At 39.9% G+C, this 24084-nt stretch overlaps 1 protein-coding gene across 10 annotated transcripts in view; it reads left to right on the top strand.

Moving 5' to 3' along the window:
• The window catches only part of KIF1B (kinesin family member 1B), an 80816-nt gene that overhangs the window by 26888 nt on the left and 29844 nt on the right, over nt 1-24084 (top strand). For 4 of the 10 annotated variants that reach the window (XM_048967963.1, XM_048967966.1, XM_048967964.1 and 1 more), the window contains 9 exons: nt 78-220; nt 3521-3654; nt 4744-4823; nt 5962-6037; nt 8750-8829; nt 9482-9588; nt 10033-10116; nt 11634-11814; nt 12459-12531. In XM_048967963.1, coding sequence (XP_048823920.1) covers nt 78-220; nt 3521-3654; nt 4744-4823; nt 5962-6037; nt 8750-8829; nt 9482-9588; nt 10033-10116; nt 11634-11814; nt 12459-12531 — 958 coding nt within the window. Of the gene's footprint in view, nt 1-77; nt 221-1103; nt 1146-3442; nt 3655-4743; nt 4824-5961; nt 6038-8749; nt 8830-9481; nt 9589-10032; nt 10117-11633; nt 11815-12458; nt 12532-16634; nt 21696-24084 lie in introns of those variants that run through there. The other 6 variants (XM_048967959.1, XM_048967965.1, XM_048967960.1 and 3 more) reach the window with 4 other exon arrangements.

Genomic DNA, 24084 nt, shown 5'->3' on the forward strand with positions numbered 1-24084 from the left:
TCTATGTTACTACATTCCTGTGTTGCCTATGGACATACATGGGTTCATTTTAAGGGCTGTTTTTTGATTGGTTCCAGATATGCTGATCGTGCAAAACAGATTAAATGCAATGCTGTTATCAATGAAGATCCAAATGCCAAGCTGGTGCGTGAGCTGAAGGAGGAGGTGACAAGGCTTAAGGATCTCTTGCGTGCCCAAGGGCTGGGAGATATCATTGACAGTAAGTGGGTTAAACAGACCTTGCCATCTTGGGTTTAGTGTCTCCTCTACAGAGGGGAGGGAGAGCTTGGCCTGCCATAGAATGTTGAAATTGGGTGTAGAAGCCGCTGTTAAACTTGGAACAACATTTTAGGAATGGCCTCTTCTGTCTTCAAATAACTCACCCTAGGATCAGTCTCTGTAATGTTAATAGGCCACCTTCAAACTCTCAAGGAAAAGCATGGAGGTGGATTTTCCTATTGCAATGGAAGTAATTTTACTGTAATGGAACTTTCACATTCAAGAGTTGCCTTGGTGAGTTATGAAGGGCGTTTTGTCTGGTGCTGATAAAAGAAGGATAGTTGTGATGTAGCAACTGATTTCATATTGAGAAAGCAAGTGTATTTTCCTATTTCTTGGAGGCTAAAAGTCATTAATTGATACCTGGCTTTGGTACCATCCTTGCCCTAACTCCTGTTAGACCATGCCCTTAGTGTCAAAGCATTCATCATCTCTAAATTTACTTATTTTGAAACGGTTGCATGTAAATAAAATACTAAATTATTTTGAGGCAAGAGTTGGAGTTGAGTCAGTAGAGCTCCATTGTACTGGTTTGTTTTGCCGGTATTCTCATAAAGCTCTGGAACAAAATTGTGCCTCACTTATGTATAAATGTTTCTATCTGCTTATTTTCAAGAGATGAAGGCCATAAGAAAATGAAATGCGTGAGAACACCTGTTTGGTGCAGTCTGTTTGTTGGTTCTAGATCAAAACTGAAAAAAAAATGCTACTGAAAACTGTGTATTGTATCTTTAAGCATGGAGTAGTAACCTTTTCCCTTCCTGTGTCACTGGTGAATCTTCAATTTTGATCCTTCTTGTATTTTCCCTCCTGCTTCCCTTCAGTTGATCCAATGGGAGATGAATACTCTGGAAGTGGAGGCAAATGTGTGTATTGTGTGGTTCTATTCTTAACCTGCTTTTTCTGGGTCAGCTTTTAACTGAGCTTTGCATGCCAGCATTTCTCACAGGGAAATCCCAGACAGAACCCTCGTTGTGGAACGTTATACAGTCTCATGGAAACTAGCTTAACCAGCTCAAACCAAGTCCACAGTCAAAAAAAAAAACCAAGTTTAAAATACAGCATATGTTCCTTGCTTGCTCTCTGGCAGAATACAGAAGGGAGAGTGGTCACAATTTAGCCTGTTTCCATGACAGCTGACGTTTTGTATTTGAACTAGAATTTTTTTCCTCAAATCTTTTGAGTTACTCAGCTGAAACAGCTTCTGCTCATTTAGCTTCCTAACCTTTTAACTTCTCTTTACCACTTAGAAGTATTTATTTGAAATGTGTTGATTAATTCAAGATGAAATAGTATTAGATCCTCCTGGAGACTGAGGTTTATTTTATGTAGCCTTTTTAGACAAGAAGTTGTTACACATCTTGTACTGGTAAAGATTCCTTATTTGAGCTGTAATGGTTGGTGAGGATAGGTTTCCTAGGGTTAGAAACACTCAGCAAATATCCTTTTATTTCTGTTCTGCTGTTTGCCTTTATGGAAGGGAAAAATACTAAGTCCATTGCAAGAGAGATGTCTGATATGTATGCAGTGTAAACTTTGTGTTGGCAGATTTTGCTTTAAACTCTCAGCCAGTCTTCTTCCCCCTCACTTGAAAGCAGTATCAGCTAGAAGAGATCTGTCTGAAATTTCCTGAAATCAAAGCTACTGGTGATGTTAAGACTCATCCTGGCCTTGTCTTATGTTCTGATGCTGCTTCCAGCGTGTGCATATGTCATCTGTGAAAGCTGCAGCCTCCAGGAGGAGCGTGCATGGTGTTGAGGGTTTTGGTTCTTAATGATCACAGCAACTGCAAAAGCTACTGCGGGTGCCACTTCCTTCATCTCCAGGAGTGCATGCGTCTCCTGGCCTTTCGAGACTTCATCATCCTCCCTGCTCTGCCATGTCTGCTTTCCTCATCCTGATGGCATTCCCTTTCCCTTAACCTGCCTTCCTTTTGTTAACCTTCCACCCTTGCTTCCTTTATTCGCAGATGGTGGTTTTCAAACTGATTAGATGCAACCATGAGGCCTGAATAGAATGCTCAGATACTAGATTTACCATAGCAGGGCTGGTTAGGGTAGAAGTTGAGGAGATGTGGAAGGACATGGAGATTTATGCAGTGTCTGTCTGAGCGTCTCTTATTTTTCTGGAAGTGAAACCCTTATTCGTAATTTGCAAGGCCTAATTTCACTTCTTTACTAAGAAGAGTACTTTGAAGGATTTGTTTGAGCTAGAAGTTAAAACCATGGAAATTATTAAAACTGAGCTGTCCAGTTGTTACAAAATATTTTTTGTGATTATTCTGAGGACATGGTTTACAGACATTTGAGAAGCCAAGTTAGATCAACATAAATTGCCTCTGGATGTTTTTAAGTCATTCGTGTGCCTTCATCTTGTTTCCTGCCTTTAAAGGAAGTATCTTTCAGGTCTCTGTTTATTCAGGCTCCGAAGGCTGCCTTATAACTTTTTATTTTGTCTGTCTTCTTGTAAATGAAGACCAAAAAGCTTTAAACCACCTTCTGTGGTTCTTCTGTCAGAGCCTCAGCAGATAATTCACTGATGACGTATCTGAGATGGCCATTTTTGAGATGGAGAGGATGAAGGGGGAGGCACAACCACATTACTGTGAACTTGTGTTCTTTCCTCCCTGCGGTGGGCTGACAGGTGGCCCAGGTGCTGACAGCATGTAGGGAGGAGTTGGCTGGTGGTCCTTGTGGTCACGGTGGTTCACGATCACTACTTTGAGTTAAAGGAGTCTGGAGAATAACATTTTGCTGGGTTATAGGGGTTGGTGTATATTCAGGCCCAGGATGTCACTAATCCCATCAGTAACTGCTCCTGTTCTGACCTTCATGGTGCGCAGCAGCTTAACATTCGTTTAGGAATGAGACAGTTTATTTTTGGAGAGTGTAATTTATTTTTTCAAGCTTTTTTGATCAGAGTGATTTATGGCACAGCCCTTTCTAGTAATCCTCAGGGTCTGATTTATTTATCATGCCTACTAATGTGAAGGGATTTGTTTCAGAACTGCCATCTAAAAATTACAAAACTTGTTTTGTCGCTGCTTAAATGCTTTCCTCTTATACTGGTGTTTCCTTCCTATCTTCCTCTTTCTTGTTCCTTCCCACCTCCTATTTTCCTTTTGCCCGTCTCTCTGCCTTCCCTCTGTGTGTGTCTCTCTCAGATCTGAAAGATTTTCAGAACAATAAGCATAGATACTTGCTAGCCACCGAGAATCAACGTCCTGGCAATTTTTCCACAGCCTCCATGGGGTCCCTCACTGCCTCTCCGTCCTCCTGCTCTCTCAGTAGTCAGGTGGGCTTAACATCTGTGTCCAGTATACAGGAAAGAATCATGTCGACGCCTGGAGGAGAAGAGGCAATTGAGCGTTTGAAGGCAAGTATTGCTGCAGAGAAAGCAGGCTGTTAGTTGGGTCTTTGCAAAGGCTAAACAGTGTCAGAAGCAGGAGAGCTTTCTTTCAGCCAAAAATATATCCAGCATACTGCTGTTTCCATAGGAAGTTGTCTGAAATCCACTTGTGCCCTAAAAAATGCGTTTTACTGAAATGAGTTAGAGGCTGTGTTTGTGTACAGCCTTTTCTGCTAGGATTATATGATTTTAACTGCAGCCTGGAGCTGCCACTAAATTCAAAATTGTGATCTTGGTTCTTGCTTGTAGGTCTTTCGATACAGTGGCAATTACAGGAAATTTGAACTTAAATCTACTTGAAGAGGCCTGGTCAGCACTAGAGTGGACTAGGTCTGACTAGCAAATACAGTCAGCTTTCAGAAAACCAAATTACCCCAAAGTTGAAAAAAGGAGGCAGAATAATCCTGCCACTGTTGTGTTCACCCAGCCCCCACAGATTAAAATGTGAAGCACACAGAATAGCATGCTTTATCCAGACAATAGCAGCCTTGTCCCGATTCTGCACAGAATTGAACCGCATCAAAAGTGCATTACAGTGAAGTATTTCTTTTTTTCACCGAAGGCCCCCCCCAATCTCCATGGGCGGATGAGTGGGGAAAGCTGGCTCTGTTGAATCTGTGCTTCATTCTCATGTCTTGTCCATGAGACACTGCCACAGGGATTGCAATGGGCTGGAACACACACCGCATATCCCTTTCTTGTTAGGAACTTGCTGTTACCATGGAAATAATGGTGTGCTCTCTGTGGCTCCCTGGCATCCAGTTGCTGAATGATGTCTGTAAATTAGGATTTTAAAGAAAAAAGAAATTTTTAGGTGGCTCAAATTAAAGTCTGATTGAGGTTAGACACGAAGTTGTCTTTTCTTTTTGCCTTCCTTTCAAGGCTGTTAATTCTCTTAAAAATTAAGGAAGACAACTTAGTGATTTAAAGCACTGAATATGTTTTGTACCTCAAATTAAATTGAGATTTAGCACCGAGCATCAATATTAATTACATTGTATTTTATGTAGAGAACATTGAGGACACTGTAAAACAGCTTTTGGGATTTTTACACAGGAATCTGAGAAGATCATTGCAGAGCTGAATGAAACGTGGGAAGAGAAGCTGAGGAAAACAGAGGCCATTAGGATGGAAAGGTCAGGAATTAGAAATGCTGTAGATGTGAATTGTTTTTAGAAAATGGATAATGTTGCTCTGTTGAAAAGCAGTGGAACAGCAGAATGGGGCTTAGTGATAATTCTGCTGGTCTTCGTGTTAAGTGTAACGACAGGGCAGTACTGAGAGAATGCCATATTCTTTCTCATGTTTTCTAAAGTTAAAGTGTTTAGAATTATAGTTTGGATAATGTCCCAAGCTGCTACATCAGCTTCTGTTGTGAAGCAGCATATGGTCCTGGTCTCTTTCTTCCTCCTTTCTCTCACATTACAAAAACACTGGCAGTGAATTTAAACAGCGAAGATTAAACTTTTAGTACCAGAATTCCTTACGTTGTGGAACAACTTCAGCTTTCCAGCTGTGGTTTGACTTGCATCTAAAGCAATAAGACATGCTTAAACATTGTCAGAAAGTGGTTAGAACAAAACTGAGTGCTATTTATTAAATACTTTGAAATTCTCATAATTGATCCTTGAGCTGTGGAAGTCTTGACTGCATTATGTTGATGATGCTCAGAGTTGAGTTCATCACTCCCACTTCCTTCACCCTCCTCCTCCTCTCCCCAAAACAAACAAAAAAACCTCTCCCAATAAAAACAGCAACAAAAAACAGTGCAACCCACCAGGAAAACCTGAACCAATCAATTGTCCTCAAATCCTCAAATAGTGAATGACATGAAGAGTTTGTCTGTCCCCACACAGTCCCTTTTAGGTCTTAAGGAGAGAATGCTTTTTATGTTGGATCAGGAAGAGGCAGATAAATCTTAGTAAATTAACATGATGGTTGCTCATTTTAAATTAAATGTCTAAATTTACAACAGCCTTTACATTCATTGCCACCTTAAGGAAGATTAATGTTCTAATTACACTCACTTTTTGATACTCCACTGCACTGAAATGTTGTTGGATCTCCCTTGTTGTTCTTATTCCTCCTGTAAACTCTGGAGCTCAAGTTTGGAAACTTGCCCTATGGTGATAAGGTGGCAGCAGCCCTGGCATGGTCAGTGGATAGGCTGGTTGAAAGCATATTGTATTTCATAACGAAACTGAGAGCTTCTATTGATCACAAATTATCTTCTGAAGCCTAAATTGTGGTAAATAATTTGCTTTACTCTTCCAGGGAGGCATTGTTGGCAGAAATGGGAGTTGCTATTCGGGAAGATGGAGGAACACTGGGAGTCTTTTCTCCTAAAAAGGTAGGGAAAACTGATAATTTTCAACCCATGTCTGTCAGTCGCTGGTTGCTCATCTTGCAGGGTGAGGATGGTGAGGAAACTGCTGTTCACAGAAGGGCTCGTACCCATATAAGGTACGGGAAACTGTAGGTGAGGTTCGAATTGTCAGTAGGAAGCTCCTTTTACATTATATTTTTGAAAACAGCTTAAGTGTTAGAATACATCAAAACACTCTGCATCTAAGAATAATTTTACCTGTAGCAGTGAGGTTGGATGCTGCTCCTTATGAAACTGATGAGACGTGCTTCTAGGCAGCTGTGTAAAACCTACTGCATGCCATAGCTTCCTTTGGTCATGGAAGCATTCACTAGCCTGGTGTGCTAATGCAATGGGAGCAGTATAAGAACTTCACAGGTTTCTGATATCCAGAAATGGTCGAACTATGGACTTTCCTTTAGAAAAGTCTAAATTAATAATAATAAATTAATAATAAATTAATGCTACAAGTGTAAAATGATCCGTTTAGTAAAGAATTACTAAATGAAAGGAAAATAATATTCTTTCTTGTGTCTCAAATATCTCATGAGTGAGTAGCACAGGGTAGTATTTTAGTGTGAACTATACATACTCAAGTGTGTAATAAATTGAATCTAAGGCTAAATGGGACCTGTCTACAGGCATAGGACAGAATTATTGGTTAAAATGTTTGATAGGTTCAAGTGTTGTATTTGGAGGAGGTAATTAGGAGGTAGAGCTCTGGTTTTGGTCTCCAGAAGCGTGTAAGGTTTGTAGTGGTGTTAATTCATTGAGTGTTCTGCACGTTTCCTTCTCTGATGTTATGGATCCTAATCTCCTTTTAGATTTTCCCTCAGAGACCATCAACACTTTTTGATGACTCTTTTGATGCATTTTCAGCTGATCAGGTTTGTTCATAAGCACCACCTGAGATGAGTAGTTGCTTTGGTAGTAGTTACTATTTATTTTACCCCTAGAGGATTTATTAGAAGTAGTAAAACTTCTGACCTGGTCCTTTTAGCTTCTTTTCCTTGCTGTCCATGCAGTTCAGTTTTATTAGTCATCCTAATAATTATGGCTACTGTTGTGCACATGAAGGTGATGAAAATTCTGAAGTTGTTTACAAAGATTTAACACTTCAGGGTACCTGGACAAATACAACAGCAGCACTGTTCTTAGAAGCTGAGCAGCAAATTGAAGCATAGGAGGTCAATTTTGCCCACTTTACAAATTAAAAGGTATCACATTCAGCCACCATAGCTGTGTTTATGCATTTTGTCTTTGATGACAGAAACTATTCGATATTAATTGTGGAAATTTAATTATGGTCTCATGAAAGATTGGAGCTGGGAAAATCCTTCAGTTCATACTTCAGGAATGCTGTCCAGGAGAATACTGAAGACACAATGGTCTTTGGATGGGGTTGCAATCAGATGATCTTTGAGGTTCCTTTCAACCCATGCCATTCTGTGATTCTGTGAATAATAGATCTCAGAATAAGCGACCAGCAAGTTTAGACAGCATCGGTTTCAAACTGATGGGTTTTATTTTTCATAAAGCTCTTTATGGAGTGTGATGGACCAATTCAGAATTTGATCCTAGTATATCAAGTGAGATGCCAAAATGTGTGTGTAGAACATACAGCAAAGTGTCAGGTTGTCTGGTTTGTGAAGTGTTGCTTTCTGAAGTTTTCTCTTGATTGAAGGCGTTCGTGCAACTTTGAATGTATTTCAGTGCTGTGAGCAGAGATGATGGTATGGCGTGTGTTTGGCTACAGTTCTAGGTTCCCTCTTTATTTTTTTAGGGGATAAAAATAATCTCTGGTTAGTTTATGGGAGCTCAGAAGTTGCTAAATGCTCACAATGAAATTATTTCTTGATTGAATAAGTCTAGATGTCTGTGCCCCAATGGAAGACTGTGTGCTATTACCATTTCTATCAAGCAGTCTTTTTTGTAGCTAGAATAAACTGATGGAAACAACATTTCCAAGGAATCTTAAGCAAATTTTTTTTTAAGTTAATTTATTCTAATTGAGAGTAACAGAATGAAAGGAGGCTTATTAACACTTATTTTTTTTTAATCATTTTTCTTTCTTTGTTTAACCACTTTTGCCTTTGTTTTGTGCTTATGCTTACTGCTATCTCACTGGCTAGATTTTCACACCAAGGCCGTGTGACTTGTTTGCTGATTCCAATGGGGTTTTTTCACCAAAGAAGGTTGGTTTGTAGTAACTGTAGTGTATTTAAATCTAGTAAAACTTTAGATGAAGAGCTCTGTAGCTGTTTGTATCAGTTGATAGTTCTAGATTTTCGTTTGACTTCAGTGAACTTTGCTGTATGAACACCTGGACTGTATTGCCTGAGGAAAGCTGTAGTTGATTCCATATCAGGTGCAAAACTTTACTTGAGCACCCATTTCTGCTGTTGGATATTCTGTATCCAAGTTTGCTTCCCAAGGAATTGTTATGTTTTTAACTGAAGCCTTAAGTATTCCCTCTTTCTTTTTTGTCTGAAATATCAACTAATCAGAGCTGTGCTTCTGCTGTTAACCTTGTGAGGCTTTCCAGTATTACAGGAGGTTATTTTTGAAGAGGCGGATTATGGAGTAACCTGGATGTGCCTAGCAAAACTGCTGGTTATTATACGCTCTGCACAGCTGTGGGAAGAAACCTCGAAGTCGCTCTTCAGTTCTTAATTACCTTCACTTTTTCTATTTCAGACTCCTCATCTTGTAAACCTTAATGAAGATCCACTCATGTCTGAATGTCTGCTCTACTACATCAAAGATGGTATTACTAGGTGAGGGTTGGTATTCATATGCTCTGAAGTCTGGTTTGCTTGCTTACATTCTTATGCTGGAGACACCTTGACATTAAATAATAATTGCTCCTTGAGTTATTCAGTTTCTAGGTATAAGTGAAGCATGGCATTTGCTGTAGGTGAGAAAATCACAGAAATGCATTTTCCCTTAAGTTTACTTTGTGCTTTATAAGTAATATCTGCAATCGCTATGCTTTATTAGATATTTATTATTGCACTGGGCAGTAAAAGAAAGTGGAATATCCCTTTTGATATATAGTCAAACAAAAGGAGTGAAGTACACTTGGAAGTGCCTTTGAGAGTTTGATGGTGGAGAATCGAAAGCCACAGTACTTGGAAGCAACCAGCATATGACTGAGCATTCAATTCATATAAATAAACTATTATCCATGCCTCTTCTCCTGTCTTTTTGAATGCAACACCTTCTTATCTTTGTAACAAATGAATGTGTCCATTTCTGTGATAGCTGTTACCTGGAAATTCTCAAGCATTTGACTTCAGAATGGACATATATCTTCATGCTTCTGGGGCTTAACATTGCGGACTTCTGTGGATATTTCTGGGCTATATTTTACTACAGAGTTGTAGAAACTGTCTGACTTGCTCTTGAAATGTTCTCCATTCAACTCAGGGTTGGCCAAGCTGATGCTGAGCGAAGGCAAGACATCGTATTGAGTGGGGCTCACATCAAAGAAGAGCACTGTATCTTTCGAAGTGAGAGGAACAACAACGGTGAAGGTGAAAAGCTATTTTTTCCTAACCAAGTGCTGCTGAGTTTCTACATCATTCTTTGCTTGTTACTTGGTCAGAGAATACTTAATTTGAATATTGGCACATAATTCTCTTGGCTCAGCTGTGACTGACTGTTTTCTTGAGTCTAGGTGGAACAAAGTAAAATTGGGGTAAAGTTCAAATTGCAGCCTTTTGATAGGTAACTGGTTTTGATTACCTGTAACCATGAAAATTCAAACAGAAAACTACTAGCAATCACTACCCTCTGCATTATTGAGCTACTGCTGGAGTTTTATTTTTATTAAGCATTGTAGCATTGAGGAGTGATTGACTTGCATTCTGTTTTGGTGTTAATAGGAAGAGTCAGAAAATGAGAGGTCTCTAGGGTTTGCATGCTTTGCAGTTTCTGTGCAGTGCTCTCTGAAGTCTCATTTGTTGCTTTCTTTGTAGTTATTGTTACTTTGGAGCCTTGTGAACGGTCAGAAACTTATGTTAATGGCAAGCGGGTTGTGCAGCCTGTGCAGCTGCGTTCAGGTAAGAAATGTTAGAAGAGGTTGGTGTTTTCTTTTTTGGACTCCACATCTGAGAATTGTGTATATGTGACATTTAGATCATTCGTAGAGAATGTTGAATGCTATTAAAGTGCAGTAGTGCAAACTTGCCTGGAGTGCAGCTTTTAAACACAAGTTAGCATTTTTCTCAGCAGCAATTCCTTTTCCTTCATTCTTTTCTGCACTAACTGAAAGCATACTTAAATATTCACTGCCACGCAGCATCCTGCTTGTCCTTCTGCTTACCCTGATGTTATTCCAGTACATTCTTGCCCAAACCTATTGCCCTTGGCAGTCTCAGTGAGACAGAGCAGACAGACTGCCAGCTGCTGATGGAAAATTCCCAGCTTCCTGGCAAAGCTAAGATGTGACCCTCTGCAGGAGTACAGCAGCTTCTCTTTGCTCTCATTAGATTTCATACTCAATTCTCTACATTCCTTTAGAAAGACATATGGGGAAAGAATTAGGGGAGAGGAAGTGACTTCCCTAAATTATGATCTTTAACCCATCTTCAACCAGCAGTTAAAAACAAACATCTCAATTTGTTTGTCACAAAGTTACAACCAAGTATTTGCATGTAATAAAGCGTATTGACTTCAGCACAAACCTGAAGTTGTTCTGTGCCTGCATGTGGCTCACACTGAAAATTGCAACTGTATCATTTAGTAATTATTTTAATTAAACTAAACAGATGTTTTTTCATCTTTCCTTCTGCATCTGGATAATTGACTTACCTGAAAAATTCAGATATGGCTTTTGAAATCATTAAAAGGTTGCATTTTGTCAATATATTGACAAGAGGAATTCTGATTACTCTGGAGGTCTACTTGCTAGAATGAGGTTCTATTTTTATTTTAGCTGCATTAATATGTTGTATGGGAGAGCAGAGAAATTTTACTGTCTTCATCTTTGTGAGTATCTTACATCTCTAGGATGTAGCTGAATGATAATATTATGTTTCTTCAGCTCTTTCCCACGTTGGTTAAAAGAAGCTATGAAATCCTTCCATAAATCTTACTGATTAGGACTCAAATTAATGTACACATAAAGCACATTTTTAAGAAAGGTGTGCGTTCTTATTTTGAAGTTAGACTTTTCTAGCTGAAGTTTCTATTTAAGTGACTTTTGCCCATGTTTTGGTGGTGTCACTGAAAGAGAGGAATGGGTTTCAGTGGATATTCTATTTGTTCCAGCTGTGTTCCTCAGCGACCAAGTCTGTCCTTTAATTTTTGATTAAACCCTGCAGGACATTTGATTGGACCTCAGAGGGTGCAGCTGTCCTCTGTGAGCAATGCTTTATGTTACCAGTGGCTTGTTTTTTACAAACAAAATATTCTTGTTTTCCTTGTCACCTAGTAACTCGAATGTCTACCAAAATCCTTACTGAGCAGTCTTCTCTGTTGCTACCACACAAGAAGATAAATGGAATGAATGATTCAGTGATGTTTTTTTTAATTGCTTTGGAATCCTGAAAGCATTAATTTCTGTTGCTATTTTTAGGAAATCGTATCATCATGGGTAAAAACCACGTCTTCCGATTCAACCATCCAGAGCAAGCACGAGCAGAAAGGGAGAAAACTCCATCAGCTGAGACTCCCTCTGAGCCTGTTGACTGGACGTTTGCTCAGAGGGAGCTTCTGGAGAAGCAGGGCATTGACATGAAGCAAGAGATGGAGAAAAGGTATTAAAGGAAATAAGAATTTCTATTTGCAGCAAGAAAGATACAGCTGTTGGCTATGGGAGTGGTTTCAGTGGCGAGCCTAAAAGTGATGTCTGATGTATGTATGGAAGACTTCTAAGTGAGACTTCCAAAAATAAACATCGGCGTTAGAGCACTCTTCATCTGTCAGCGTGTTCCAGTGCTTGTTCTGCCATGTGTTGTCACTGCTGCCTCTAGAGAGCTCAGAAAAATTCCCCAGCCTTACTCGAGTGTTTCAGCTCTCTGTCTCCTTTTAAAATCAGTAAATAGATCCCATTTAACCACCTGCCCTGAACTCTTGACCAGGTGGCAGTGAAGGACTGCACTGCAACATTTCGTTGGATTCTTTTCTATAGCAGTCTATTAGACCTCTCCTATATAATGAATTAAATCCTCTTAACTGATTGAAGGGCATTCTTAATCCCAGTCAGTTGTGATTTTTTATTTATTTACTTTAGATTTTAAAGGGGCAAAGAGGACAGTAGCTGTATAACAAAAAGGAACTCCTTTTAAATTGAGCTATTTTTACTCTTATTGTTTTAAACTAGTGTAATTTATTTCTGTATGTAGTAACACCAACATGAAAATAATGATCTCTTTGGCTACTTCTGTCATTTTGTCTTTAGATTACAAGAAATGGAGATTTTGTATAAGAAGGAAAAGGAGGAAGCAGATCTCTTGTTGGAGCAGCAAAGGCTGGTATGTGTCCTTACTTCAGATTAACTATACCTTTGGCAAACAGTGATTCCTATCCTTGCTTATCTGAAAGTTTAGGAAACCTGCTTGGGTTGTCTGCACAATGCAGTTATCCCTTTGCTGTCAAATAATTGTCTGCAGTGGATTATGATCAGCGTGAGTGAGCTTCTTCATGTTAATTTAGGATTGTAATTGACAGTGAAGAGGTTTTAATCAGCCTTTCATGGAGGCAGGTTTCTTGAATTGTAGGCTTAAAGAAGGGCATTTCTGTGCTCTTACGGTTTTTGAAGTTCCTGTTCCGTAGTCTAATCAACTTCTTGGGGTGTTTGCCTTGATTTTTGTTTTGGATCACCAGAAGGTACTAATTTTCTGCTGCCAAAGAGGTTCCTAGACCAATTATATGCTAGGTTTATTTTTTTGAATAATGTCTGAAAATGTTGCTGCATTGTGCATGTTTTAACCCTTTTCCCTTCCCCTGCATGGTAAGGTTCTTAATGCTACACCTGCTGATGGTGGGGTTGTGACTAGGGAACAAGTGTGTGAAGGGCATTTTAACTCCTTCAGAAGAATGGGAATTCACAATTTCACCTATTTCTTTAACAAGAAATCTGATAAATTTTCTGATATAGGAAGACCTCAGACTTTCAAGAAAAGTATGTTCTGAAGTTTATTACAAACAGAAATGTGTGCAATTTCCAAGCATTTGAAAATGTGACTGAGACCAGGGATGACGTTTAGATTTCCTTAAGAAATCCAAGTCTCCTGATTTTGCTTTAACTATGTTAGTGTGTCTTTTAGTTAGAATTCAAATGTAATTCTGCCTTAATTACCGTAGAAATTCCAAAATCACAGTTGAATTGTTTTTATTGTGAGTTTGAGGCTCCCGAAAACTTAAATTGCAAGTTAAATTGCGTGTTGGGATTTAAACCACTTAATGCTTCTTTCAGAAGCAAAGTGGAGCAGAGTACTGGCTCCCCTATGTAGAAGCTACATCACTTTTTATTTATATTGTACAGTGCACTTGAAGCTTTCTCCATTTCTAACGATTCCCCATTACAAGGGACTAATCTCTTGAGTGGAGAGAAGTCGCTGTAGACTTTGAGCCAAAGCAAACTTAGTTCAGAAAAGAGGCTGATGTGACACTGTAATGTTTCCTCAACTCTATAGTTAAAATTTGTGTAGCTGAAAGCATTGCTTCAAAAACAAACAAAAAAGTGTTGACTGTGTCAGAGGAGATACAAGTCATGCAGTTTCATCCCTTAAATTGTGATGGCTGGCATGCATAAAGCTGCTGGATGAATTATACACGTGATAATTGGCTGTCTGGGGATCTGCTGCAAAATGAGACTGTGTTGATACAAGCTTTGTGAAGAGAGATTTGTTGCCCCGTATGCTTATGATTAGGGGAAGATTATTAAATAGTTTTCTGTCTAATGCCATACTGTAGTTATATTTTCTTGAAGCTTGTTGTGATTTTTCTGATCACTTAACGGGCAAAGGTGTAAGACAGTCCCTCATGCATTACCAGTGCGTTCCTGAAGAGCAGGTTTCCTAGCTGTAAGGATCATAATAAATGAGACCACTGGTCTGTTGATCAGGATACTGCTTAATGAGAAAGTTCCAGATGACAGCTAGACTTCTTGATGCATTTCTGTGTCACTGTACAGAGAGACTCAGCAGAGACAGGAATGGACAGGATTGATGGCTTACAACAGCAATTGAATAATGATTGGGAAACCTGGGGGTGCCTTCCAATTGTTCTGTTGCTGTACTCAACAGTTACATTGCCATAATATCCAACTGCTCTCAGGTCCTTTATCTTACTACTATACAAGATTTATTTTGAAATATTTACATTCTTCTTGTTCTAAATGAGATTAGAATCTTGAATATAAGATGCTGGCTAATTCAGTTTACCAAACTGTTTTGGTTTTGTCCTGAGATGCCAACAAACTAGGGCATTAATTTATAGATAGATGTACTGCACAAAGAAGACAATTTTTGGAGGGCAAGGGCTACTATTTCCAACAAACATATATGCCTTGCTGGCATTACATGGAAATAGAAATAATCATTCACTGCTTGTTAAGCTGAATGTGAAAAGGTGTTTAGTAGAACTAAATCCTGGCTTTCTTGGTCATTATGCCTTTGCAGAGACCCACTGAATATGGGTACGTACTTATGTTAATTAGGTTGGTTAATCTCTGAGTGCCTGTAAGACAAAGTCCACATAGTGTCTCTTAATCATCTTTTTATATGCAACACATCAATTTACCCATCAATAATAGTATGGAAATTTTGAAACCTGTACGAATAATCCTGTGGGACTTATGCCTTAATGTCTGAGTAGTTTGTGTTTTGCCTTTCTGGACCTCTTTTTGAGTCTGCAGTTTGTACAGCGTTTTCCTCCAGAGCATCTTTCATTTCTGCTGCAGTATGCAGTTTGTTAGGTGCTTTTTCCTTAGGCTACAGATTTTGTCAGCTGTAAAATCATGCGGAGTTTGTTCTGTTTCTAGTCTGATGTTGCGACCGAAAGTGGTAGAAGTTGTTCTTAAATACTGAACATACATAAGATCACAAGTGGCTCAAAAAGATGAATCCTAGGCTGTAGAGCTTGTTGACCATAGGGCAGAACGATATTTCTTACTTCCTTTCATTGTTCCTGAGACAAGTTATACTGTATTCCCTGTTCTGTGTGGCCTCCTACCAGGAACCTGTGGTTTGTAGTCGATGACCTGGGTTTCCTTTTGGTTTTAGTCTAACTGGCAGTTACTGTTCCTGAATTCTCATGTATTATAACTCGGTGTGAAAAACAGGGACACTAGAGATTCATTGGAGACTGACTGCTGTATTTAATTGAAGACAATGTGGGTTCTAGTGGATAACACTAATACATAGGACTTTTCTTACTTGTTCAAGAGGTATCTTAAATTAGTGATTCATTTGGAGAAAAAAAAAAAAAAAAAAACAAACCAAAAAAACAAGTAGTCTGACTTTAATTCCTGGTGGCAGTAAGCAGTAATGGGGGATATGCTTAACTTTGGTGCAGTATACCTGAACAACCATTCCTAGCATATGGAAACCTGAAGCACTGCTCATTCCAAATCATTTAGCGACAGATGGAAAACTTGTAATGAAGAAGCAAAACCAACATAACTCTTAGCAAGTGTGTGGAAGCTCCAGGCTCTAGGGTTTGAGAAGAGGACAAGTCAAGGATATAAAATTGAGAATTTGTGTTAAAACACTTGAAATTAAAAAACAAAAAAGTAACTGCTGCTACATTCTTCTGAAACTCATTCTTCGGACAGTCAAGACCTGTTTGTGTTTTTAAAACTAAACAAGGTGGCAAATGGAAAACAAACACCTCTGAAACTCTGGTTCTGGATATCCTTTTAGCTTGTAGCAAGTCTTGAAGTATGAACCACTGTCTTCACCTGTCCTAGTGGCACTTACGGTCCTTTTAACACTGAACCTTTCAACTGCTTCTGTTTCATTTTTTTTCTTATCGGCTAACCCTTCTCTGGCTGCTGTTGTAGTGAAGCGGATTCTAAACTTGAGCATCCCTGCAACTATGTGCAACGTTACTAACCAGTGTTAACCCGACTTACTCTGGCTGCTCATGACATCTTCTGTGATGGCTGTTACATTCACCTACCTGGGGAGGATTTGCTGAAAGAAGCAACAGCAGTAACCAAGGCAAATGTGTGTGGCGGGGATTTGCATGTCCTTGTAGCATGTATGAAGTGCAGTTTTCACTTGGTTTTCATTTTTAATCAGGAACTTGGTTGGTTTTTTTTTCTTGTTGCATATATAAAGATTTTTGGAAGGGACTGGGAGGGAAGAGTTTAGATTACCTGATATTTTGACTTGATAAGATTTCTAAGAATAATGTTAATTTAGTGAAGAGATCCAATTTTGATAGTCCATGACTCTCGAAGATGTGTTTGTCCTAACACTCAGTCTTCAGGGACTGCTTTATCACTTGTTCTATTTTGATTTTTTATTTAGTTTTCTTTGCCTGCTACTTCTTGTTTAGCTTTTCCATTTTCTTACAATTTTAATTTTGGTTATTTTGGGGCCACTTCTTGATTTTTGTTTTTCCAAAGGATGCAGACTCTGATAGTGGGGATGATTCGGACAAGAGATCGTGTGAGGAGAGTTGGAGACTGATCACTTCCCTGAGAGAGAAGCTGCCCCCCAGCAAGCTCCAAACCATTGTAAAAAAGTGTGGCCTCCCCAGCAGTGGGAAGAAACGAGAGCCTATTAAAATGTACCAGATCCCCCAACGCCGACGCCTTAGCAAAGACTCCAAATGGGTTACCATCTCAGACTTAAAGATCCAGGCTGTGAAAGAGATATGCTATGAGGTAGCGCTCAATGACTTCAGGCACACTAGACAGGAGATTGAGGCTTTGGCCATTGTTAAAATGAAGGAGCTTTGTGCCATGTATGGGAAAAAAGATCCAAATGAGCGTGAATCATGGCGAGCTGTTGCCCGTGATGTCTGGGATACGGTAGGAGTTGGAGATGAGAAAATTGAAGATGTTATGGCCAACGGTAAAGGAATAACAGATGTGGATGACCTTAAGGTGCATATAGACAAGCTGGAAGATATTTTGCAAGAAGTGAAGAAGCAGAATAACATGAAGGACGAAGAGATAAAAGTTCTTAGAAATAAGATGCTCAAAATGGAGAAGGTATTACCTCTGATAGGGTCTGCAGAGAAAGCTCAGGCAGCCATGGCTAACGCTAAGTCTGCTGGTGTAGCGGATGTGGATAAGAAGCCCACAGACGATGTAAGAAGAAGTGACAATGATGAACTTGCTAAAGAGGAGCGTGTTTCTCAGCTAATGGCGGGTGACCCAGCTTTCAGACGTGGGCGATTACGTTGGATGAGGCAAGAACAGATTCGATTTAAAAATCTGCAGCAGCAAGAAATAGCAAAACAGCTTCGTCGACAAAATATGCCTCACCGGTTTATCCCACCTGAAAATCGCAAGCCCCGGTTTCCTTTCAAAAGCAACCCCAAACATAGGAACTCGTGGAGTCCAGGTACTCATATAATTATCACAGAGGATGAAGTTATCGAGGTTAGAATTCCGAAAGATGACGATAAGAACAAAGATGAAAACAAAGAAAAAGAAAGTAAAGGTGCTTCTAAAGACCCTCAGCAGCTGTGGAATCTTTATGGCCCCCAGAGGAATCAAGATAATATCCAGATTAACAGGCAGCAGCTGAACACGCAGTCACAGCCTAGCAATCAGCAGCAGCCATCGCCTCAGTTGCGCTGGAGAAGCAATTCTCTCAACAACGGCTCTCAAAAAACCCTGCGGCGTCAGACCTCGGGCTCATCAGAATCCCTGTGCAGCGGGCAGCAGAACCCAGACCTGCAGACTTTCCAGCAGAAGCGGCACATCCACCAGCACCGCCAGCCTTACTGCAGCCCCGGCGCTGGAGGCGGCGCGGAAGGCAATGCAGCCAACAGCCACCCCAAACAGACTGAGCGGCCCAACCACTACAACCAGTTTGTGACGCCCCCGCGGATGAGGCGCCAGTTCTCGGCACCTAACCTCAAAGCGGGCAGAGAGACCACAGTCTGAGCAGTTGGCCAAGGCTAGTCTTGGGGAGGAGAGAAGCAGGGGCAATGCTGGCTGCTTTTGAAACGGCCAGGATTGGCTTTGCTTCTGTCTTGGGTTTGGCCAGGTCGAACTTGAGTAATTTGGCACGAGGTACCGGCCCTTCAGCCCATTTGGTTTGCATGTGACTTGGTGCAGTTCTAACAGCATCGGTGGGAAGAAAATTCTGAACAATTGTAAGCACATTCTCCATAGACTAGAAGATTTGGAGGGAGGGATGTGGACGGGAGAACTTCTCTGCTAGCACAGTTACCAATTTTTTGTGTGTGTCTTGGAGTATTTTTCTAATGTTGAAAATATTGTCTGGAACTTACAAAGTACTGCCTTCCTCCTGTGTTTTTATGTAGACAATCAAAAGAGGAATTTAGTTTATAGCATTGAATGTTTCTTGTGCCTTTTTTCTTTTTTTTTTTTATTTTTTGAAATAAGGAAACTGACCCTCTGTTTTCAAATCGATCTGGCTCTCCAGTACAGCATTTTCCACTCTTAACTCAAATTGTTAGTAATTACCTATAAACCAAAAGTTGGCTGACAAGATGTGGCTTTTTGTGTATAGGAAGGAGGAAGAGCTGTTGGGCCACAACGGTCCTGAGCAGGACATGGTTTTGTCCTTCTGCTGAAGTTCAGAATCGTTGGTATGAAATTGCTGTGACAGTTAAACTTGTCTGAATGGAATTTTATGTCAGAATATATATATATGATTGAAGCAATAATTTGGAAATGAGATTTTTCTAATTCCCATCGCATCTCTAAGTGGAATAGTTTTTAATTATTACACGGGGTTGTGGAAAGGACCTGGGATTTTTTGGTTCTCTGAATGGTGCAGAAAGAAACCTCATAGAGCTAATTCTTACTTTAGGTTTCCAGTTCTCTTGGGCTATGAGTCTGGGGATACTCTTGAAGTAGTTATTCATAGGAAGATGTATAGATTGCTACTTTGAATTGGCTGGGATGGAGACAGGAGAACAGAACTGTTTCATCCTAATGTGGTACCTCATCTTAGTGCCTTTGGTCTTGGATTTATACCCTTGTTTCAAGACTTGTTTTAACCAAGGAGAAGGTCACATATAGGAGAGAATAATATTAGTTTTCTTTCTCCCCGCGTTCAAAGTGCAAGTTTGAAATTTGAATATCTATTTTAATCTGAAGCATCTGTAATTGCAAGTGGCTTTCTGTAAAACAAGTGCTTGCAGATCTCACTTCAGATCATTTCAAACAAATTACAGAAAAAGTGCTAATTAAGGAATAACTTCCATAAGTTAGGGGTTTTCATCCCAGTTTTAATTCTAAACCTCTTTTCTTTCTGAAAGTGCAAAGTAAAATTGAACGTATTTCTGAGAATCAGTGGGCAAAACATAAGCCAATGTAAAGCTTTGAGAAGAACTTATTTTTGCTGTTAACTTGAAGAAAAAAAAAATAAAATTAAAAACCCACCATGGCTGTTATGCCTGATTTGGTGAGATTGATCCACTTTGCAGTGCATTTGTACAGCTGAATGACTTGTGCTGTTTTGCACGAATATCCTTGATTTACTTGAGGTTGCTTGGGTTTTTTTGGTTGAAATAGGAGCCCTACTGGTAATCGTTACTTCTACGTGTTTCAACATAGCTGAAGAAAAGTAGGAAGTCCCTCAAGCTTACTTTCCTTTTTGTTTTTGTTTCTTGTCCTACCTTTTTTTTTCCCAACTGTGCATGGTGTGGGTGCTGGTTGTAACACATGGCAACCACGCATCGTTTGTGTATTGTTTAATCAAGCGTTAACACTGCAGCCTCTGCACACGTGTTACTGATAGAATACTGCCCTCTGATACAGGAGATCCAGAGTCAGTCCTCTGACAGCCCTACCAGAATGACCCCACCATTTGGGATGGGTTTGTTTTCCCAACAGACTTGATTTATTCACCTGTGGCATTCAAGTTTGCATTTGTCTCATGCTTTATCCTACTTGAACATAGTAATTAAAACATCGTGTCCAAAATTGCCTTGATTCTTCAAGTAAAACCTTGTAGATGAGCAATACTTCGAGCCTGAGACAAATTTGCAAAATGACATTTTGGGCTGCAAGTACTGTGCTGTTGCCTCTCTGTTGAGAATTTTGTTTTAGCAGTGCGCTGTGCTTTGCCCTTGAGGTGCACGGAGTTCTTTCAACATCCTCAGGAAGGCTTGGGCTCTTTTAAAATGTGGAAAATCCTCAGCTCTGTGGGAATACGTGATTAGGGGTGCGTTAAGTGGTAAGAGAAGAACAAATCAGTATTTTCTTGTCTCATTTGTTTGTTGAGGATTGTGGCTACCTCTGCAAAGTCTTCACATGATTTGAGGTCGACACAAGCGTGTACTGACGTGAGGCTGAAAATCCTGCTATTTGTTGCTTAAATACTGAAGGCTTGTTTTGCCAACTTCTGAGAAGAAATACCTCTAAGTGTCTGGATGGTGATGACAAAAATGAACAGTAGGTTACCATCAATCTGCTGCCTCACTGTTTTAGTGCAGAGCTAGAGCAACAGCCCTGCTTGTGTTCTTGTCTTGTGGTTTGATGACAAAGAAATAGGAGCAGTGGCTGTCAGGATAGAGTCCAGCCTGCTCAAAGGAAGCAGCTTTCTTCCTGGGTTTTAGAAGGATACTATGCAAGTGAAACTTGGGGGGAAAAAAATCCTTTAAAATAGTTAGTCACTTTTAGAATTGAGTATTAATTAAAGTGGAGTGCCTCGTCTTAAAAGGGAAACAGTGTGAGAACTCATGGATCTCCTTGTAGCGGTCAGAGATACGCACACTTCTCACTTTTATTTGCCCCAGTAGTGCAGAATGAACACTAAAGCAGCTGCTTGCATAGAATATTGTGTGAAAAGGCATTCAGGTTAACAGAAATGTTGCATCCATGATGGGAGTGCTGTTGTAGTAAGTTTGATTGCCACTGCTAAGTGCTGATGTGCTGTCTGCTTTGACAGCTGGCTAATATCCACCTGTGCCATAGTGATCATTTCTTAAATATCCTTAGGACTCACTAGGAACACGTGGATTAGGGGTTGGGTGGGGAAATGCATGCCACTAATGCTCCTCTGATTGACTTTAACATCCTTTCTCACGCCGTGTGAATGCAGGGATCTGTCAAATTAGAGGATGCTATTTTTATCAGTGCGTTCAGCACGGTATCAATATTTCTCTCACTGTTTGTCCTTTATCCCTTATATGTTAAAAGTTTGTCCTTTATACTTTATATGTTGAGATTTGACTTTGACACTATCCTTTGAAACTCTTCAGAAGCTGCCAAATAAGGATTCTATGCTGTGTGCCCATTTGTACTGTAAAGAAAGCAGTGAACTGCCTTTGAATTAAATGGGATTTTCAGATCTGTCCATTGTTTTAAGAAAAAAGCGATTTTTGGATTGTCTTAAGCGCAAGGATCTGCCTCGTGAAAGCAGAACTGGTTTGTATTGTAACAAGTGCTCTTTCAATAAACTATGAAATACTCTTGTAAGTGTCAGACTTGTCTCAGTAAAATGGAAATGAAACTTGCAGGCTTGGCCTGATTTTATGTCTTGTCTTGGGGTTGGTTTTGTTCCAGCTCAGTTAAATTTAAGGTTTCCTTTATTGTTTCTCAATCTGATTCTTGTAAATCCATCCACCTTGAAGTTTCTGCTGTAAACTTGTGAGAAAAGAGCTTACGAAGATTTGCATCTACTGTTGTAGTTTATGCACATAAAGAACAATGGCAGTGCAAGCAGTTACAAGTCATGCTGCTCTTCATGCAGTCCCACTGCAGCATTTTATATACACTGTTTGTCCAAATCCTGGAAGACAATGCAGATTTGAAATGGGCTTTTTTGTGTACCTCAGTTATGGGAGGGGTTTGAATACATCCCAGTACCTCTGCAGACACCTCCTGGGTCCGGAGCATCCCAGCTGATGCAAGGTTCTGATTTTAAAGCTGGTCTGGTCTGATTCTTACGGCTTTGGCCTAGTCTGAGCGCAGGGGATTTTCTGTTGGTACTGACAATAATGTGTGTATAATCACTGATCAGATCTGGAAAACCTGCTCTGGAGAGCTCAGTGTCAGCAGAGCAAACCAGCCCTTTTTACAGCCTGTGCACCTTCTGTAAGCAAACCAACCTGAAATTCACCCTCCTTCTGTTGCTCAGGGCCAATTACTTTAAGCACTGCCATTATATCAAGTGCTAGGAGGCAACCAGAGTGCTGTTTTTCTGCTTAGATAAGTGGCACCCATTTCTTACTTACGTGGTAGGAAAATAAACTTCAGTTCTTCTGCTTAGTTCTAAAAGTAATGGGTATTTTGTTAGCGTGGAGATGTTTAAAAAATAATAAAATTTCAAGTATTTAGATGTTTAAATGTACAAATGATGCATTTGCTTGGTTCAGAAGTCTGAAAGTAAAGATGAGAAGCAAGCCTGGTTTTGAATGAATGAATGCAGCAGGTTTGTTTTCTCATTCTGAAAGGAGTGTTTCACAATGGAACTCCTTTTTATCTTGCTTGAAATGTGGCATTATCTACATGGATGGTGGGGGGGAAAAAGACCGAAGAGGATGGCTTTGTGTTAACGAACTTTTATGAATACTATGTGTACTTCAGAGCTATAGATACATCTGAAGCCAGTTCATGAAGTGTGGAGTAGCTTTATGGTGAACTGTTGAGAATTTCAGAAGTAATGTCAAAATAAGGACTTCTGTCCATTCAGTGTCTGCTTCTCTTGCTGCTGGGCCACAACTTGTGTGTGTGCACACCTGGGAGGGACTGCAGCAGATATGGGTGCAGAAGGAGGCGCATGAGAGTAGGGTGTCATACAGAGGCTGTTTGTCTTTAGTAGTTTGTTTTCCTCTTCTTGAAGCCATGGGGTGTGTAGGATCTTCACTAATTAAAGTTTGACACTTCCAGCGTGTTCTAAGAGCGCATCTACCGTTCATTAATGGCACCTCCAGGAAATATCACTGAAAAGAATGCCTTTAAGATCTTCTTTTGAAATACTCCCCAGAGGTTTTTGACTGATACTTTGTCACAATGTGTTCCCACCAAATTTAACAGTATTGAATATTTTTCTTGCTGTGGGAGAACAAAGTAATGAAACTATTCAAGTGGGAGATGTCAGCAGAATGGGAGGAGAGCGCAAAGCTTTCCTTCTGTAGCTGTCAGTCTTTAAAACTGCATCACTGCAAGCATTGCATTGGGAAGAGTTTTAGGGCTTTGGACTGTGGAAGAGAGGTGGGAATAGGAGATGAGTGATGGCAAGAATTCTCCTTAATAACTGTGTAATGCTCCTATTGAGTTGTTGGATATTTGCCCCCTTACTCTTGTAGAAAAACCTTAAGGAGTGGATTTACCTTGTAACACATGCCAAAGGGTTAACTTGAAAACTATGAGGCAGGCTCTGGGGTCAGGAGCGTGGTGACTGTCTATTCTAAATATCTTAAAAGAATGGTGAAAAATAAGAACTGATGTGAAAAAAACACAAAGCAGTGGGAGGCACTTGCTTTACCAGCAAACACAAAAATGGTTGCAGTAGCATTTATTTCAAGGCGTGAAGATGCTGAACAGGGAACCTCTCTGCCCATATGACTTAGCCCCGAGTGTCCCAAATCCACACATGCCTATAGAATTGGGGTATAGAGTTCTGTAAGCCTTGTCCTTCCCTTTGGAAGAACTTCCTGGGTCTGTCTATTGGATAAAGGCATGGAATGCATTTAGAGTTAACACATTTCTGCCTTAAATAAGCTCAGCCTTTTTCTGAAGTAATATTTCATCTTCTGCTGTATTAAATACAGCACTTACACCTCTGGAAGGGAAGTATAATTGAAAACAAAATGCCATTTTTCTAGAATTTAAAATGAATTTAACTGTATCAAAAAACAGAACAATGGTGCTGATGATCTTTCTGTTTGACAATATGAAGCTGAATAATCCTCTTATTTAT

Source organism: Lagopus muta, chromosome 21, assembly GCF_023343835.1.
Source record: "Lagopus muta isolate bLagMut1 chromosome 21, bLagMut1 primary, whole genome shotgun sequence".
NCBI lineage: Eukaryota > Metazoa > Chordata > Aves > Galliformes > Phasianidae > Lagopus > Lagopus muta.